Raw genomic sequence first — 16,804 nt, 5'->3', positions numbered from 1 at the left:
CCTGGCCACGCGCGCCACTGCCTTGCTGTAGCCGGGCCCGCCTCCACTGTGGACGGAGCGGTGGCAGAGCCCGAAGCTTTCAAACGTCGCACAAGTCGGCCACGACCCACCTTTTGCTGTTGCTGGCGTGAGCGCGAGCAGGCAGTTGAGGGTGAGGCTGGAGCGCGGTGGGCAGCATGGCGTCCAGCTTGGGGGATTAAACGAACCACCCTGGGAGCGCACCGCGAGCGGGGCAAGGGCAATCAACAACGCATTTCGCGCTGCATTCATCGTCGCTCTTTTCATGGCTCTTCGTGTGCTGTGTGAACAGAGAGAGAGATTTTTAGCAATACCAAACAACTCTAACACTCACACGTAATTTGGGGCCTGGAGTTTTTTTGTTGTTGTGAACAGTGAATGACATCGGCCGAAGAGCATGGCCCGTGCGAGAATTAGGCAAACAAAGAGTAGTTCGAGACGGTCCGCTTCTTCGTCAATGTACATGTAGACGACGGCGGCAGCGTACCAGCCGGGCTTTTTGAATTGGCCTGTCCGAGGGTTTCCTCTCGCACCCTACCTGGTTTCCTTTCCGTGTTTCCTGCTCGTTTCCCTACAACACCCTCTAGTTTCCTCGGGAAACCCCGGGGAAACTCCGTGGAATTCGTCATTTTGGGGGGGCTCTGAGCCGTGTCTGAGGCTGTTTTGGGGCCAAAATCGGCAAAATACCGGGTATTTTGCGGGTATACCTGGAAAACCCCGGTATACCTAGAAAATACCTGGGTATCGTGCCGATTTCCTCAATTTTGCCCCAGATTTTGCCCCAGACCAGCTCTCAGACTCAGGGAAACTCGCGAGTTTCCCGAGGGAAACTCGAGAGAAACAGAATGGAGCACCAAACACCCTCTGGTTTCCCTGGAAACTTCCGGAAACGCAAAGTGCTGGGGACCCTCTGGTTTCCCTCTGGGTTGCCGAAACCCTCGACATCCAGGGCCGGGGAGCTGAGAAGCGCACCCAGCGGGCCGGATGATCGGGATCGGGTTGCGGGCAAGAGAGCCCTAGCCCCGGGGGTGCGCGGTCGCAGGGCCATAACACGAAAACCTCGGCGGCTTTCTTTATGTGTAGTGCTGTGAGAGAGGCTTCATTTAAGATGTCTCACAGAAAGAATTCTCGCACAAGCCCCTCTCACAGCAGACTGGCTCGGACTCGCGCTACACACACACACACACACACACACACACACTCGCGCTACAACTCAACTCACACTCTCGCCTACAAATGGCACAGAAAAAAGAAAACGTGCCGCCGCACCTCTTGCCGCTCTCTCGCCCGCGGGCTGGCTCCTCAATATGTCGCGCTCGCCCCGCGCACGCACCGAGGAGGCCCCGCCCACGGACTGGCTGGGCGAGCTGCCGCCGGAGCTGCACCTCCGCATCCTCGAGGGCGTCGACGACTTCTCCGACTGCGCCGCCTTCAGCCTCGCGTCGCCGCGCCTCGGCCTTCTCGCCCTGCGCAGCGGCCTGGTGCGCTTCAACGACCCTCTCTTCGCCGTGGCGATGCGGCTGCTGCTCGCCCAGCGTACACCTGCGCTGCGCCGCTCGCCTCGCCTCGCCGCCGCCGCCGCCGCACCCGCTGCCATCCCACCCTCGCCTCTGACTGAGTCCATCCTGCGCAAATACGCCGCCGACCGCCGTGCCAGCGCCGACCACTTCCCGTGGCTTGCGAGGGTGAGCCCGGCGCTCTGCCTCTCGTCGGAGCTGGACGGCCCCGGCGACAATCGCATCGCTAATTGGAGACTGCAGCGCGGCGATGAGAGTGGCGCGAGGCTGCGGGTGGGCCTCTTGCGGTGCGGATTTGCAATGTTCTTCGAGGGCGAGCGAGGTGCGGAGAGGAGGGTGCGCGCGGTGAGTGCCGATGGCACCGTTGTGCACCTCAAGGGCGAGCGGGGTGCGGAGCGGAACGTGCGGACGGAGTTGCCCGACGGCAGCGTGGCGTACTACGAGGGCGACCAAGGTGTGGAGCGGATGGTGCGCATGGTGCATGCCGATGGCAGCACCGTTGTGCACTTGGAGGGCGAGCGAGGCGCGGAGCGGATGGTGCGGACGGAGATGCCCGGCGGCATGGTGAAGTACTGCGAGGGCGAGAAAGGTGCGGAGAAGATGGTGCGCATGGAGTTGCCCAACGGCAACGTGCAGTACTACGAGGGCGAGCAAGACGCAGAGCGGGTGGTGCGCATGGAGTCTGCCAACGGCAACGTGCAGTACTACGAGGGCGAGCAAGGTGCGGAGCGGGTCGTGCGCGTGGTGCTTGCCGATGGCGCCGTGGTGCACTGCGAGGGCGAGCAAGGTGCGGAGCGGGTGGTGCGCGGGGAGACCCTGCCAACGGCCCTGTGAAGTACTACGAGGGCGAGCAAGGTGCGGAGCGGAAGGTGCGCGTTGAGTTTGCCAACGGCAACGTGCAGTACTACGATGTCATGGCCACCGCCGGCTCGACCCCACAATAGCCTCCGGAGGCTGACTTTGAGGCACCATCAATGCGGACGAGTTTTTTCTGTATGTCCGGCGGGAAGAGAGGGAAAACCCGACCAGGAGGGCCCAGACCTACCCTACCGACCGCAACAACACTCCTACCCCATGGCTCATGCTCATGGTCTCCGGCCACGCAAAAAGAGAATACACGCGTGACTCGTGAGGCTGGGAAAGTCGAGCAAGAACGCGAGTAAGAATCTGATGAGCCCGCGCATGTAGAGCGGGATTCGCGGTGTCGCGTCGCGGCCGCTTCTGTTGAGAAGCAAAAAAAAATGTCCCATCTCCTCATCTCTTTCCCGCCTGGGCGGGGCAGCGGGCGGGCGCGCGGTGCGGTGCGGCGTGTGCGTGTGTGCGACTGCGACAGGGGACCGCTCGAAAGGTAAGGTAAGGTAAGGTAAACGTCTCCACACACACAAAGTGGTGGGGCAAGGGGGGGCGACCCTCGCATCTCCACGCCCGGACACGGGCAGGAGCCCCACGGCATTCAAAGTGCAAGCACCGGCCCGGTGCCGTGGGTGAGCACAACCTGCACCCCACTCCTACTCCTATAACACAACCCCCACAGCGTGGTCGTCTAGGCGTGTTCAGAAACACCAAGCAGCGGAGTGCGGGTCAGGAGGCCCTAAAACGGTGGGAGGGGTAGGGGTGCCGCTGTAGGGGTGTGGAGGGGTCGGGAGGGCGGGAGTGTGGACCGTGACCTAAAGCCCTCCACCGATAGAGGTGTCAGGCGGCAGGGCCCAGGAGGGGTGGGGGCTTGGAGGGCTGGCCAAAAGCGAGGCGTGGGAGGGGTCCAGTGGGCTAGAGAGGGCTGGAGGGGTCGGAGGGGGCTAGAGGGGCCGGAGGGGCTGTGCGGATGGAGGGGTCTGGAGGGCTCGGGGGGCTTGGAGGGCTCGGAGGGTGTCGTCCGGCAAGAGGGTCCCTAGCGCGAGGGGTGGGGCTCGGGAGGGGTGGAGAGCTCGGAGGGCTCGGAGGGCTCGGAGGGCAGAGAGGCACGAGGGTGGCGCTGGAGGGCTCGGGAGGGCTCGGGAGGGCTCATGAGGGATGGAGTGCCCGGAGGGCTCGGAGGGGCGAGCCACCGAGCCGGGCTCGGGGGGCTCGGAGGGGTCGGAGGGGTCGGAGGGGTCGGAGGGGTCGGAGGGCTCGGGGGGCTCGGAGGGCTCGCGGAGGGGTGTGGAGGGGTCGGAGGGGTCGGAGGGGTCGGAGGGGTCGGAGGGGTCGGAGGGGTCGGAGGGGTCGGAGGGGTCGGAGGGCTCGGGGGGCTCGGGGGGCTCGGAGGGGTGTGGAGGGGTCGGAGGGGTCGGAGGGGTCGGAGGGGTCGGAGGGGTCGGAGGGGTCGGAGGGGTGTGGAGGGGTGTGGAGGGCTCGGAGGGCTCGGTTAAAGATACCCTGCAGGCATACGGAAGTGGCGTTTCCGTGGTCTGTGCGCGGACGGCCCGGGCGGGAGGATCCTGCGGGCGCTATTTTAACCTGCCCCGACAGAGTCTCTCGATACGGCGCGCGGCGGCGCCGCACCCAGCAAGCTGGGGCCGCTCCTTACGGACTCGTCGCTGCGCTCCTCAAGGCAAACACGAAGCGCGTTTGGTCGAAATACCTGGGGTTTCTCCGCTAAAACGGAAGCGCCACACAGCCTCCCCAGACACACACACTCATATGGAGCTCCTCGCTCGCCCGCCTGGCGGCGGCAGCGGCCATGGCGACGCTGACGGCGGCGGCACTCGTGGCGGTGACACTCGTGGCCGCGGCGGCGCCTGGGCAGCAGAGAGAGCTGTCGCTGCAGTGCTGGCGGCAGCTGGCGGCGGCGGCTGGGGGCGGCGGCTGGCGGCGACATTGCTGGCGGCAGCCATGCGGGGGCGGCGCTGCTGTGGCGGCGAGGCGGCGGCGTTGCAGCGCCCTGCCGCAGCAGGCCCGCCCGGATAGCACTGGCAGTCTGCCGGCGCGGCCGGCGCATTCGAATGCGCCCGCCGCGCCGGCAGACTGTTGGATGGCCACAGTCGCGAACGTGGGTGAAGTCGTGCGGCGCAGAGACCAGCTCATTCGCCGTCGCCGGTCCCTCGATCACGTGCGCCGTCGCCGTTGACCCGCGTCCATGGGCGGGCAGCAGGCCTGCAGCCCTCCAGCCCTCTAAACCCCTCCGACCCCTCTAACCCTCTCGTGGCGGGCACTCGGAAGCGCCGCGCCATTCTTTTTTTGCGAACCCTCCCGGAGGCCCTTACGACCCCTCTCGAGCCCTCCCGCCACGAAGATCCTCTCTTTGTCCGACCGTCCCTCCGAGCCCACCCGGCGACCGAGCCCTCTTGCCTACCACCCGAGCTCGGGGGGGGGCGAGCCCTCCTTAGAGGCCACCATAAGGGACCCCATTGCCCGTTTTTGCCACCAGACTTTTTTTGAGTTGGAGGTAATAACTAAATGGATTGCACTCTCCCAAAGAACTGATGCATTCATAGTGCCTTCACATAGTTACAATACCTCAAAGTTGAAAAACTCCAAAATAGGCCGTCAGGACTCTGTCAGGACTCTGTCAGGACTCCGTCAGGACTCTGTCAGGACTCTGTCAGGACTCTGTCAGGACTCCGTCAGGACTCTGTCAGGACTCCGTCAGGACTCCGCCAGGACAACCACTGTCCCCCCGCTGTGAATAGAGCCCTTAGCTAGAGAGTAGGGAGGGGTGTACAGTCGAGTTACTCCCGAGGGCAGGGACGGCCCTCCACTGAGGGAAAGGGCGCACGGGGACGGTATCGACCCAGCCACGCAGCTCTTTCCTCGCGTACAGCCAACGAGTTTGCTGGTCCACAGGCAGGCCAGGCCGTGAGCGTGGGCCGGTCAGGCCTGATCCTGCGGTGAGCACTGGAGGGCTATGCGGCTCGCTCCGTCAGCCGACTTGCGCTGTCGAGCGGTCGAGCGCTTCGGGTTGGACCCGCGGGAGGGTCCCTGCGCGGCTGACATGGCCAGCCAAGCCGTGTGCGCTGCCGTGGGTGCTGCCGTGGGTGCTGCTGTGGGCGCTGCCGTGGGCGCTGCCGTGGGCGCTGCCTCGGTCAGCAGTCAGTCAGCCGGTGGCAAATCGGGGGCGCGCGGGCCATGGACGTCGTGGCCGAGCTTTGCTGCCTATGCACGTTGCCGGCTGTAACGTTGCCTGCACCATGGCCGCGCCTCTCTTGCTTGTGCGCTTTTCATGGTCGAGCCGAGTGGCGCGAGACCCACGGTGATTTCTTTTGTCTGTATGGACTCTAAGTTCTGTAAGGACTCTCAAGTTTCTGTCAGGACTCTCAAGTTTGCTTGTCAGGACTCTCAAGTTTGCGTCAGGACTGCCCCATCAGGACGATTCCGCAGAGGGCGCGCACGGTCGAAAGGGGGGCTGGGCGTCTATCATTCACTGCTGGGGGGGGGGGGGGGAAGGAGGGTTGCAGTGAAGGAAGGTGGAAGTCTCTTCGGAGGCACTTGTGAGCACTGTGAAGACCGTGAGCCGTCAGGACCCCGCCAGGACTCTGTCAGGACTCTGTCAGGACTCTGTCAGGACTCTGTCAGGACTCTGTCAGGACTCTGTCAGGACTCTGTCAGGACTGTCAGGACAGTTGCGGGAGCTCCACAAACCAGGTTTCACACCCACGCGCCGTCGATGAGAGGTTCTGGTACTGGGACTGCTCCTCGTCCGAGTTGACGATGGTGAAGACCTGGGGTCAGGTAAGGTGAGGTACACTTCTCAACACACACACACGATGCGCCGCCTTGTCGCGCAAGCCGGGGCAGATGGCAGCAGCAGCGGGGGGGCAAAAGGTGTGAAGCGACAGATTGGACGAGAATAGCCCTTTTTAGAGTTTTGGAGCACTTGGGGGTTGTAAAATTCTTCGTGCCAGTTAGTTACTTAGTTAGGAAGGCGAAACACAGGGGGCAGTCGGCGCTCGAGGGACGAGGGGGGCGAGGCCTCGAGCTCTCAGGTGTCAGGGCGGCTGGCTTATTTCGTTTCTTTCAAAAGAATCACCGCGTCGGACGCCCGCGACACGCCTCGCCGATACTTCACGAGATTCGAGAGACTCTCCTTCGAGACGCGACTCACGTACTGTACAAGACGTAGACCGGACCGGAGATTCACGGCTCTCCACCGCTGGCGTCGCGCGCCTCGACCTTCTTGGGCAGCAGCTGGTTCGACAGGTCCTCTCCATGGCCTAGGCAGCCGTGGAAGCCGTGGCCCCAGGTAAAGACAGCGCCGTCGGCGGCGAGGGCGAGGCTGTGGCGGAACCCAGCGGACACGGCGACGACGCGCTGGCCAGCCAAGGCCTCGAGCCCCACATCACAGCCACAATGCACAAATCTCATCTTCCGTCCCGGATTCGCCTCTCTCCATTCTCGGATACGTTCGCAGGTGGCGAATAGGCACGTGGCCGACGCGGAAACACAGAGCCTTGCACCCTACTTCTTCTCATCACTGCCCCGGCGCCCACACCTCGACCTTCTTGGGTAGCAGCTGGTCCGACTGGTCCTCTCCGTGGCCTAGGCAGGCGTATTCACCCTTGCCCCAGGTAAAGACAGCGCCATCGGCGGTGATGGCGAGGCTATGCTGCCACCCAGCCGATACGGCCACAGCGCGCTGGCCAGTGAAGGCCTCGACCTTCTTGGGCAGCAGCTGGCTCTGCTCGTCGCCGTGGCCCAGCTTGCCGTCGACTCCACGGCCCCAGCTCCAGACGGCACCGTCGGCGGTGAGGGCGAGACTGTGGTACTCATTGGCCGACACAGCGACGACGTGCTGGCCAGTCAAGGCCTCGACCTTCTTGGGCAGCAGCTGGTTCTGCGCGTCGCCGTGGCCCAACCTGCCTTCGACCGCCCAGCCCCAGCTCCAGACGCCGCCGTCGGCGGCGAGGGCGAGGCTGTGCGACCCTCCAGCCGACACGGCGCTGACGCGCTGGCCAGCAAAAGTCTCGACCTTCTTGGGCAGCAGTTGGTTCTGCGTGTCGCCGTGGCCCAGCTTGCCATAGCTTCCATCGCCCCAGCTCCAGACGTTGCCGTCGGCGGTGATGGCGAGGCCGTGGCCGGTTCCCGCCGACACAGCGTTGACGCGCTGGCCAGCAAAGGCCTCGACCTTCTTGGGCAGCAGCTGGTTCTGCTGATCGCCGTGGCCCAACCGGCCTTGGTGTCCTGCGCCCCAACTCCAGACGGCGCTGTCAGCGGTGAGGGCAAGGCTGTAAGAACCTCCAGCCACCGCGGCAATGACGCTCTTGCCCGCCAAGGCCTCGATCTTCTTCGGCTCGCACTGGCGCTGCGTGTCGCCGTGGCCCAGCTGGCCCCAGCCTCCATAGCCCCAGTTCCAGACGGCGCCGCTGCCGGTGAGGGCGAGGTTGTGGTATCCTCCAGCCGACACGTTCACTGCGCGCTCGCCACCCAGCGTCGACGGGAGGCGGGTCGGCGTGTTGAGCCGCGACACGCCCTCGCCGTGGCCGAGTAGTCCTGGATAGAAGAGCGTCTTGCCGCACGACGAGAGCCGCCCCTCGCCGTCGATGAAGACGCTGTGCCGTTGGCCTGCTGCCGCCCTCGCCGGCGGGTTGGCCTTGCGCAGCAGCGCCGAATAGCACAGCCACCGCACGGCGCAGCTCTCGCCCTCTGGCTGCGCCGGCAGCTCGAAGTCGCGCTCCTGCGCCCACAAGCGGATGCCCTCCAGCGCAAGCGAGGCGTGGAAGAGCAGCGAGACGGCCGCGACGCGAGCGATGTCGGCGGGGTCGCAGCGAGAGATGGCGCGCACGAGGAGCTCCGTGGGGAGGTCGAGGAGGCGGGTGGGCGGCGGCGTGCTTGGAGAGGGAGCGGCGGCTGAGGCGGAGGCGAGGCGGCGCGAGCGGCGGCGCGGCGGGGTGGACATCGCGAGGAAAAGACGGCGGGCGGGTGGACATCGTGCCAAAAGAATTTTAGAAGCGAAAAGAACTCCACAACACACACGCACGCACGCACGCACGCACACTGACACACCCCGCTCACCCACGCGCACTGGGCCTTACACTTGATTGAATGCCGTGGCGGCTCCTGACGTTAGACGTGGAGTCGCGAGGGGAAGCCTGGCCCTTGCCCCGCCACCCTCATGGCGGGCACTCGGAAGCGCCGCGCCATTCTTTTTTTGCGAACCCTCCCGGAGGCCCTTACGACCCCTCTCGAGCCCTCCCGCCACGAAGATCCTCTCTTTGTCCGACCGTCCCTCCGAGCCCACCCGGCGACCGAGCCCTCTTGCCTACCACCCGAGCTCGGGGGGGCGCGAGCCCTCCTGGACCCCACCACCCCTCCCGCCTCGCCCAGCCCTCCTGACCCCTCTCCCCGGTGGACCGCTCCACCCTCCCAGCGCGCTAGCCCTATGGGACCCTGTGGAGCCCTCCCGACGCCGATCCGACGGGGACCCCTCCAGCCCTGTGGGCTGGCGAGCCCTCCGGTCGGAGGGGTGGAAGTGGGAGGGCTCGAGGACGGACCCCTCTCGCTCCGGGAGGGTGGAGGGGTGGAGGGTGGAGGGGTGGAGGGGTGGTTGAGCCCTCTAGCTCTATCGATTTAGCCCTACCCCTCCCGCCGTTTTAGGGCTTGCTGACCCGCTATGCGGACGGCATCTACAGCCAGCACGATCTGCCCTTTGACGCCCTCGGCGACGTGGCGCAGAACGACGGCGCGGCGGGCCACCAGACGCGCGGCACAAGGAGGTCCTCCTGGACCTGTCGACTTGCTGCGGGGCAAGCTTGGGCGCGGCGCGGTGGAGCACGAGTTTCACACCAGGGCGTGATTGGGGACCTGCCCTGCATCGGCCTCTTACACCGGAGCGCACTTAAAGGGTACCGAAAAAAGCGAGCATCCACTACCCGGGTATCATCCGAATCGCCAGCAGAACGCGCGTGTACGTGGATCGCCAGCAAAACTGTACATGCTAGCTCTCGTCGTCCTCGGAGCTGCGGCCCCAGGACGAGGACCTGTGGCGGGCCCCACCCCAGGGCCAAGGGTCGTGTACGGAAGTGATGATCGGCGTGACCATTACGCGCTGAATGACAACGATGCTGCCGACGTAATGGCCAAGGCGCGTCTCCGCCGCCACCCTCCTTCTCCGCCCTCGCCTCCCGCCCTCGCCTCCCATCCCTTCGTCTCCGCCACCGTCACCCTTTAGTCGCTCCTTGAGAACGCAATCATGGCGCACGTCATCCGCTCGGACCTCGGCAGCCCCGACTCGGACGGCGTGTATCGCGTGCTGGACGACTACCCGGACTTCGGCCGGCTCGGGCCGGCGCGGGGCATGTGCGACGATCAGCGATTCCTGCGCGACCCGAGGCTCTCCTACTGCTCGGCCACTTGGGTCGGCGAGGACAGAGTGATCACGGCCGGCCACTGCGTGGAGGACCAGTTCGACTGCGACAACGCAGCGTACGTCTTCAAGTACTACGTCACCGGGTACGACAAGAACGGCGACCCCACCTTCCCGGAGATCACCACCGACGACGTGTACCTTTGCTCCAGCGTCACCACCGACTTTGCGGACGGCGGCACCGACATCGCCCTCATCAAGCTGGACCGGGCTGTGGTCGGCGGCCGCACTCCCCCCATCTACCAAAAATCGCAGGTCCCGACCACGTTCGGACAGAAGCTGCTGATGATTGGCTTCCCCGACGGGCTGCCGGCAAAAGTGGAGGACGGCGGTGCGGTCACAGACACTGGGAGTTCGAACGGGTACGAGTTCTTTACAGCCTCGACCGACGCGTTTGGAGGCGCCCCACGGCTGCGCGGTGCACCTAGTTTCCTCCCCCCCCCCCCCCCCCTCCCAAGCCCCCCACTCCGACCCCGCAGGCAACTCGGGCAGCGGCGTCTTTGACGAACGCGGAACAATGATCGGCGTCTTGGTGCACGCAACGCTGCTCATACGCATCGTGCTGCTAAGGGCGCTTTACTAGTACCTTGCAACTTACTTAGGTGCGCGGAGTGACAGACTACGTGTCTGACGACGAGCGGGGGTGCACGGTCGTCAACGAGCTCCCGAACTCTGCAGGGGGAGAAGGCATCACTTACGTCGACCGAATCACGCAACTTCAGCCGTCGCAGCCGTCGCCGCCGCCGCCGCCGCCGTCGCCGCCGCTGCCGCCGTTGGCACCTTGCTCGGTCAGCGTCGACAGCGGCCCATGCTCACTCACCAAGAACGGCACGCATTCGTGTGTCACCTCGCCCGGCTTCCCGAACGACTACCCGAACGACAAGGGCTGCACCATCACGTGCTTGCCGGCGGCAAATACTGTCGAGGCCTTTGACGTGGAGGAGGAAACAAGCTGCCAATACGACTACCTTGAAGTCAACGGCGTGAAGTACTGCGGCACTTCCGGCCCGCCGAACGGGGAGCCCGCCGGCGCCGTGCAATGGGTGTCTGACTTCTCGGTCACCGCCAAAGGCTGGAAGGCGCGCGTGCACCCACTCCCCGCCCCCCCAACCCCCACCCCCAACCGTCGCACTTATCAAGCCCCATCCCATATGCCGCAGATCTGCTGGGAGTTGGAGAATGGGTCCTCACCATCGGCGCCGCCGTCCTCGATGCCGTCGCCGCCGCCCTCCGCCTCTCCGATGCTGCCGCCGCCCTCCGCCTCTCCGGCGCCGCCGCCGCCGTCCGCGTCGCCATCGCCGCCGCCGCCCTCCGCCTCTCCGCCGCCGCCATCCGCGTCGCCATCGCCGCCGCCGTCTGCGTCGCCGCCGCCGCCCTCCGCCTCTCCGGCGCCGCCGCCATCGTCCGCGTCGCCATCGCCGCCGCCGCCCTCCGCCTCTCCGGCGGCCCTCTCAATCGAGTTCCAGGTCACCGTGGCTGGCGGCAGCTGGCAGTACGAGGTTTCGTGGTCCCTGACGTGCAGCGGCGCGTTGATCGGCAGTGGAGGGGCCCCCTACTCCGGCACCCTGTCCGCGCCGCCCGGCGAGTGCACGCTCGACATGAACGACTCGTACGGCGACGGCTGGAACGGCGACCAGTGGGAGGGTGCGGGCTATACGTTCACGCTCGACTCCGGATCCACCGGCAGCGCGACGTTCACCCTCGCGCCCTCCGCCTCGCCGCCGCCGCCGCCGCCGTTGGCACCTTGCTCGGTCAGCGTCGACAGCGGCCCATGCTCACTCACCAAGAACGGCACGCATTCGTGTGTCACTTCGCCCGGCTTTCCGGGCGACTACCCGAACGACAAGGGCTGCACCATCACTTGCTTGCCGCCGGCAAATACTGTCGAGGCTTTTGAAGTGGAGGACGAAACAAGCTGCCAATACGACTACCTTGAAGTCAACGGCGTGAAGTACTGCGGCACTTCCGGCCCGCCGAACGGGGAGCCCGCCGGCGCCGTGCAATGGGTGTCTGACTTCTCGGTCACCGCCAAAGGCTGGAAGGCGCGCGTGCACCCACTCCCCGCCCCCCCAACCCCCACCCCCAACCGTCGCACTTATCAAGCCCCATCCCATATGCCGCAGATCTGCTGGGAGTTGGAGAATGGGTCCTCACCATCGGCGCCGCCGTCCTCGATGCCGTCGCCGCCGCCCTCCGCCTCTCCGGCGCCGCCCCCGTCCGCGTCGCCATCGCCGCCACCGCCCTCCGCCCCTCCGCCGCCGCCATCCGCGTCGCCATCGCCGCCGCCGTCTGCGTCGCCGCCGCCGCCCTCCGCCTCTCCGGCGCCGCCGCCACCGTCCGCGTCGCCATCGCCGCCGCCGCCCTCCGCCTCTCCGGCGGCCCTCTCAATCGAGTTCCAGGTCACCGTGGCTGGCGGCAGCTACCCGTCCGAGGTGTCGTGGACCCTGATGTGCAGCGGCGCGTTGATCGGCAGTGGAGGGGCCCCCTACTCCGGCACCCTGTCCGCGCCGCCCGGCGAGTGCACGCTCGACATGAACGACTCGTACGGCGACGGCTGGAACGGCGACCAGTGGGAGGGTGCGGGCAATACGTTCACGCTCGACTCCGGATCCTCCGGCAGCGCGACCTTCACCCTCGCACCCCTGCCGCCGCCGCCGCCGTTGCCGCCACCTGCGCCGCCTGCGGGCTCGCCACGTTACGTGGCGTGTGGCAGGACTGGCCGGTGCGACGAGAGCGACCGGTGGGCGGCTCCTTCCGAGAAGCACGAGGTGCGGTGTTGCTCCGACTCGCGAATCGACGGCTGGAAGAAGAAAGCTGGGTGCTCCGTGTGGAGCGAGTCCGACGACGATGAGATGGGAGGCAAGTGCCACCACAACAAGAACTTTGCGCAGGCCTCGACCATCTGCGAGGACGCGGGCGCACGCCTGTGTACTCGGGCGGAGCTGCAGGGGAATTGCGCACGCGGGTCAGGCTGCGGCCACGACCGCGATCTGATCTGGTCAGGCACGGAGAGCGAGGCCGCCGCCCCTCCGCCGCCGCCATCCGCGTCGCCATCGCCGCCGCCGTCTGCGTCGCTGCCGCCGCCCTCCGCCTCTCCGGCGCCGCCGCCATCGTCCGCGTCGCCATCGCCGCCGCCGCCGTCCGCCTCTCCGGCGGCCCTCTCAATCGAGTTCCAGGTCACCGTGGCTGGCGGCAGCTACCCGTCCGAGGTGTCGTGGACCCTGATGTGCAGCGGCGCGTTGATCGGCAGTGGAGGGGCCCCCTACTCCGGCACCCTGTCCGCGCCGCCCGGCGAGTGCACGCTCGACATGAACGACTCGTACGGCGACGGCTGGAACGGCGACCAGTGGGAGGGTGCGGGCAATACGTTCACGCTCGACTCCGGATCCTCCGGCAGCGCGACCTTCACCCTCGCACCCCTGCCTCCGTCCTCTCCGCAGCCGCCGTCCCAGCCGCCGCAGCCGCCGCTGCCGGGCTACTGCTTCGCCACCTCGGCGGTCGCATCCAAGGCCGTCGTCGACGTCCCCAAGATCGTCGGCGGCGCTCCCGTCAACCCCGCGCGCAAGTACATGCCCGCCCCGCCCTCCCGCGCCAACGCCGCGCTCCGCTCGCTACCCGCCGCCGTCTGCTGACAGGTACACCTGGCTCGTCTCGCTCGACGGCCCGGGCTCCTTTATCGGCAAACACTACTGCGGCGGCACGCTCATCGCGCCCGATTGGGTGCTCACCGCCGCGCACTGCACGCAAGGCACCGTCGGCCGCGTGGCCGTCGGCATGCACGTCGTCGCCGACGTGAACACCGACCCGTGTGTCTCCTTGCACGAGGTGGCGGAGATCTTCAACCACGAGGACTACGGCTCTCCCAATTCAGAAAGCAACGACGTCTCGCTGCTCAAGCTCGCCACGCCTGTGACCGGCTATGCGCCCATCGACTTGCTCGACGGCCCGGGCATGGACACGCCCTTCCAGGAGCACCTCGCCATGCTCACCGTCGCCGGCTGGGGCACCATGTCCTCCGGCGGCGTGTCCTCGCCGGAGGCCATGGAGGTCGACGTGCCGGTGGTCCAGAATGAGGACTGCAACGTTGACTACAGTGGCCAGATTGACGACACGATGATCTGCGCCGGCGACACCGTGAATGGCGGCGAGGACGCGTGCCAGGGCGACTCGGGTGGCCCCCTCTTCGGCATCGACGCCGACGGCAACTACGTGCTCACGGGCATCGTGAGCTGGGGCATCGGCTGCGCCGACGCCGACTTCCCGGGCGTCTACGCGCGCGTCTCCCACGCTAGTGAGTGGATCTGCGCGAGGACGGACGGCGTGGTCTGTGGAGAGCCGGACTCCCTCAAGAGTCGCAATGTCAAGAAGGCTGCCAAGAAGACTGCCAGTCCACTCGTGCCCCCTCTGGTGCCGCCCGTGTCGCCGCCTCCGGCGCCGCACGTATCGCCTTCGCCTCCTCCCCCCCCGCCGCCGCCATCGCCGCCTCCTCCATTGCCACCTCCCTCGCCGCCTCCCTCGCCGCCTCTCACAGTCCTCGGCCCGGGCGATGACGACGACGACGACAAGAGCACGGTCTTGATCGCTGCGACCGCCGTGGGCGGCCTGTTCGGAGTCGCCCTCATTGCCGCTGTGGCCACGCGCTACTGCATGACGAAGAAGGCGGCGTCGGCCGAGGAGCCAAAGAAGGACACTCTCCCCGTCGACAAGAGCGTCGCGTAGAAGTGAGTTCAGACTTGGCCTAGACCGGACGCCTGTGTGAACGTTGCATGTCCCCTACAGCCTGTGCGACGCTGCTGTGTGTTCGCCGGCTTAGTGCGTAGCCCCCTGGTCTAGTGCCCTGTGGCTGCACCGGCTGCTGGTCGAGGCAACTCCCAGTAGCTACAAGCACTGGTCGAGGTGCCCACAGCTACTAGCCCAGCTCCCTGTTTACTAGCCCAGCTCCCTGTTTACTAGCCCAGCTCCCTGTTTACTAGCCCAGCTCCCTGTTTACTGCGAAGTGTGCATGAGCCATGACATGAACCCCTGTATACGGGGTGTGGACCGTGAGTTGACCAGGGGTTGTGCGCCGGGCCCTCCTGCTCGGCTCCAGCCAGTAGACAAGTCTTGTCACTAACAGAGTAGAAGGATCTGACCTCGGGGCCGATGTGACCAAGCGCTGGTAGAGCGTGGTCTTACTTTACCCCTCACACCTATGCTCTCACAGTGTGCCGGCAAGAATGGATAGCATTTTCTTTTGGGTCCTGTGGGCACCCTACCCAAGGCGGTCGTGGCGGCAAGAATGGATAGCATTTTTGTGTGAACGCACCCTGCAGCAGGATTCGGGCTCCATGCCGAATAGGGGGTCTGCTCCACGAACGAGCGCTCGGAATAGCAAGGTAGGTACCCCCCTGTCCGCGGGTCGTGTTTGGGCCTTCAGATAGGTCCGGCCACCCTGCGTTTCTCTTCAGAGTCTAAAAAGTCAACAAAATGTTTAAGATCTAACGGACACGCTCGTTCTCGTGCCGCGGTTCTTGCCGACATATGTGGGCGACGCGGCTACCGCTCTCGAGGCAGTGCCGGCTGCCGCCCTGCCGAAGCTGCACCGCGACATGTCGTTGTCGATCGCCGAGCTGCAGACGTTCCCCAAGGAGTTCGCGACGAGCGATGGCACCACAAGCTGTTCGCCGGCGCGCAGTTTGACAACCTCGAGCACCTTTCGGTGGCGCGCATTTCTGTTTTCATCGAAACCTAAACCCAGCATACGAAACCCCCTGTTCTGGCCTTCAGATAGGTAGGTAGGTGGCAACAAGGCTATTTGAAAAAAGAATTAATATTATATATTTCGTGTTTTGCGCGGAATTCAGGTTGTCGCTTTCTGGCTTTCCGGCGGGCGCGCCGCGCCGCCTATTTTGCAGCTGCGGGCCGACACACAGCGCACACATATGGCCCACCTCGTGTTGGGCGCCGTCGCCGCCGTTGCGGGCGCGGCGCTCCCGCCGCTCAGTGCCGAGGCGCAAGTTGCCTCGCTGGTCTCCAGCCCCTCACCTCGCGAGGGATTATCTGTGCGTCCGCCGCCAATGCCACCGCCCTTGCCAACGCAGCTGCCCCCACCATTCTTGCGGCCGTCGCCGCCGCCGCCGCCGCCGCCGCTGGCTGGGCCGTTACCAGTACCACCCATCGCCCCACCCCCAACTCCCCCGCCAGTCCCAGTCGCCTCGCCAGGAGGTGCGGCTGGTGGAATTCGGCGGGAGAGGGCGGCAGAGCCGGTTGGGGTGACGCTCTTCACCGACCGCGTGCGCGAGTGCGCGATGACGCTCCGCTCCGTCTGCGCGGCCGCGTCGCACCCCGACCGCCTCGTGCTCCACGTCGTTGTCGCATCAGTCTCGCACATCTCCGAACTCAAGGCGACACTCGCTGGGCTCTGCACCGGATCGCAGCTCAAATTCAAGACCATCGACGAGCTCGAGATGGAGTCGGCGACGTGGAACTCGGACGACGACGCGCTCGATGAGAGCCCCGCCGGCGGCACGCACGCACTCTCGCGCTTCAACATCCTCCGCCTCACCCCTTACCTTGCCCAGGTGGGACCGAGATCTTGCGAGACGCTGCCTAGACATCCCGCGCCGCTGCCTAACCCCCCCCCCCACCCCACCCTCTTCTCCGGCCACCTCCTCCCTGAGACCCGCACCTCTCGCACTCGGCCGCAGTTTGATGCTGCGGGGAGGAACCTCCTTCTCACCCACGTGGCGCAACGCGGCGGCCCAGAGAGTCTCCGACGGCAGCGCGCGCTGTCAGACATCGATTTGGACGAGGTACCGCCCGCAGAGCCGCCGTTCGAGCCTCCCGCCGCTCCTCCCTCTGATCCTGATCCTGATCCTCCCGCCGAGCCGCCCTCCGAGCCGCCCACCGCCCCCCCATCCCTTCCTCCCGCCGTCCCCAAGCCGCCATCCCCTCCTCCCGCCCCCCCCCGGCCGCCATTGGCGCCAGGGGAAAGCTTTGAAACCGCCGCCAA

General features: G+C 66.1%; 3 protein-coding genes across 3 annotated transcripts; all 3 read left to right on the top strand.

Moving 5' to 3' along the window:
- Positions 1-1,325: 1,325 nt before the first annotated feature.
- Positions 1,326-2,479, top strand: EMIHUDRAFT_112701 (hypothetical protein; the record flags this gene model as incomplete). The annotated part of the gene is made up of 2 exons (XM_005784017.1): positions 1,326-2,322; positions 2,391-2,479. 2 exons carry the CDS (start codon positions 1,326-1,328, stop codon positions 2,477-2,479), a joined length of 1,086 nt encoding a protein of 361 aa, XP_005784074.1.
- Positions 2,480-8,492: 6,013 nt separating this feature from the next.
- EMIHUDRAFT_231623 (hypothetical protein) lies at positions 8,493-9,388 on the top strand (the record flags this gene model as incomplete). The annotated part of the gene is made up of 3 exons (XM_005784016.1): positions 8,493-8,519; positions 9,045-9,163; positions 9,292-9,388. 3 exons carry the CDS (start codon positions 8,493-8,495, stop codon positions 9,386-9,388), a joined length of 243 nt encoding a protein of 80 aa, XP_005784073.1.
- Positions 9,358-14,947, top strand: EMIHUDRAFT_468143 (hypothetical protein). The gene is made up of 7 exons (XM_005784015.1): positions 9,358-9,531; positions 9,619-10,213; positions 10,293-10,345; positions 10,416-10,892; positions 10,974-11,834; positions 11,937-13,378; positions 13,449-14,947. Exons 1-7 carry the CDS (start codon positions 9,382-9,384, stop codon positions 14,530-14,532), a joined length of 4,662 nt encoding a protein of 1,553 aa, XP_005784072.1. The 5' UTR covers positions 9,358-9,381; the 3' UTR covers positions 14,533-14,947.
- The last annotated feature ends 1,857 nt before the right edge of the window (positions 14,948-16,804 follow it).

This window comes from Emiliania huxleyi (genome assembly GCF_000372725.1).
Source record: "Emiliania huxleyi CCMP1516 chromosome Unknown EMIHUscaffold_174, whole genome shotgun sequence".
Classification (NCBI taxonomy): domain Eukaryota; phylum Haptophyta; order Isochrysidales; family Noelaerhabdaceae; genus Emiliania; species Emiliania huxleyi.
This window is presented reverse-complemented; position numbering and strand designations above follow the sequence as displayed.

What these genes read in the sequence shown, in the direction of transcription:
- EMIHUDRAFT_468143 (XM_005784015.1), top strand. Translation starts at nt 9,382, where the DNA reads ATGCTAGCTCTCGTCGTCCTCGGAGCTGCGGCCCCAGGACGAGGACCT. An exon ending in CTCGACCGACGCGTTTGGAG is followed by an intron (nt 10,214 to 10,292) that starts GCGCCCCACGGC and finishes CCGACCCCGCAG; the next exon opens with GCAACTCGGGCAGCGGCGTC. An exon ending in CCCGTCAACCCCGCGCGCAA is followed by an intron (nt 13,379 to 13,448) that starts GTACATGCCCGC and finishes GTCTGCTGACAG; the next exon opens with GTACACCTGGCTCGTCTCGC.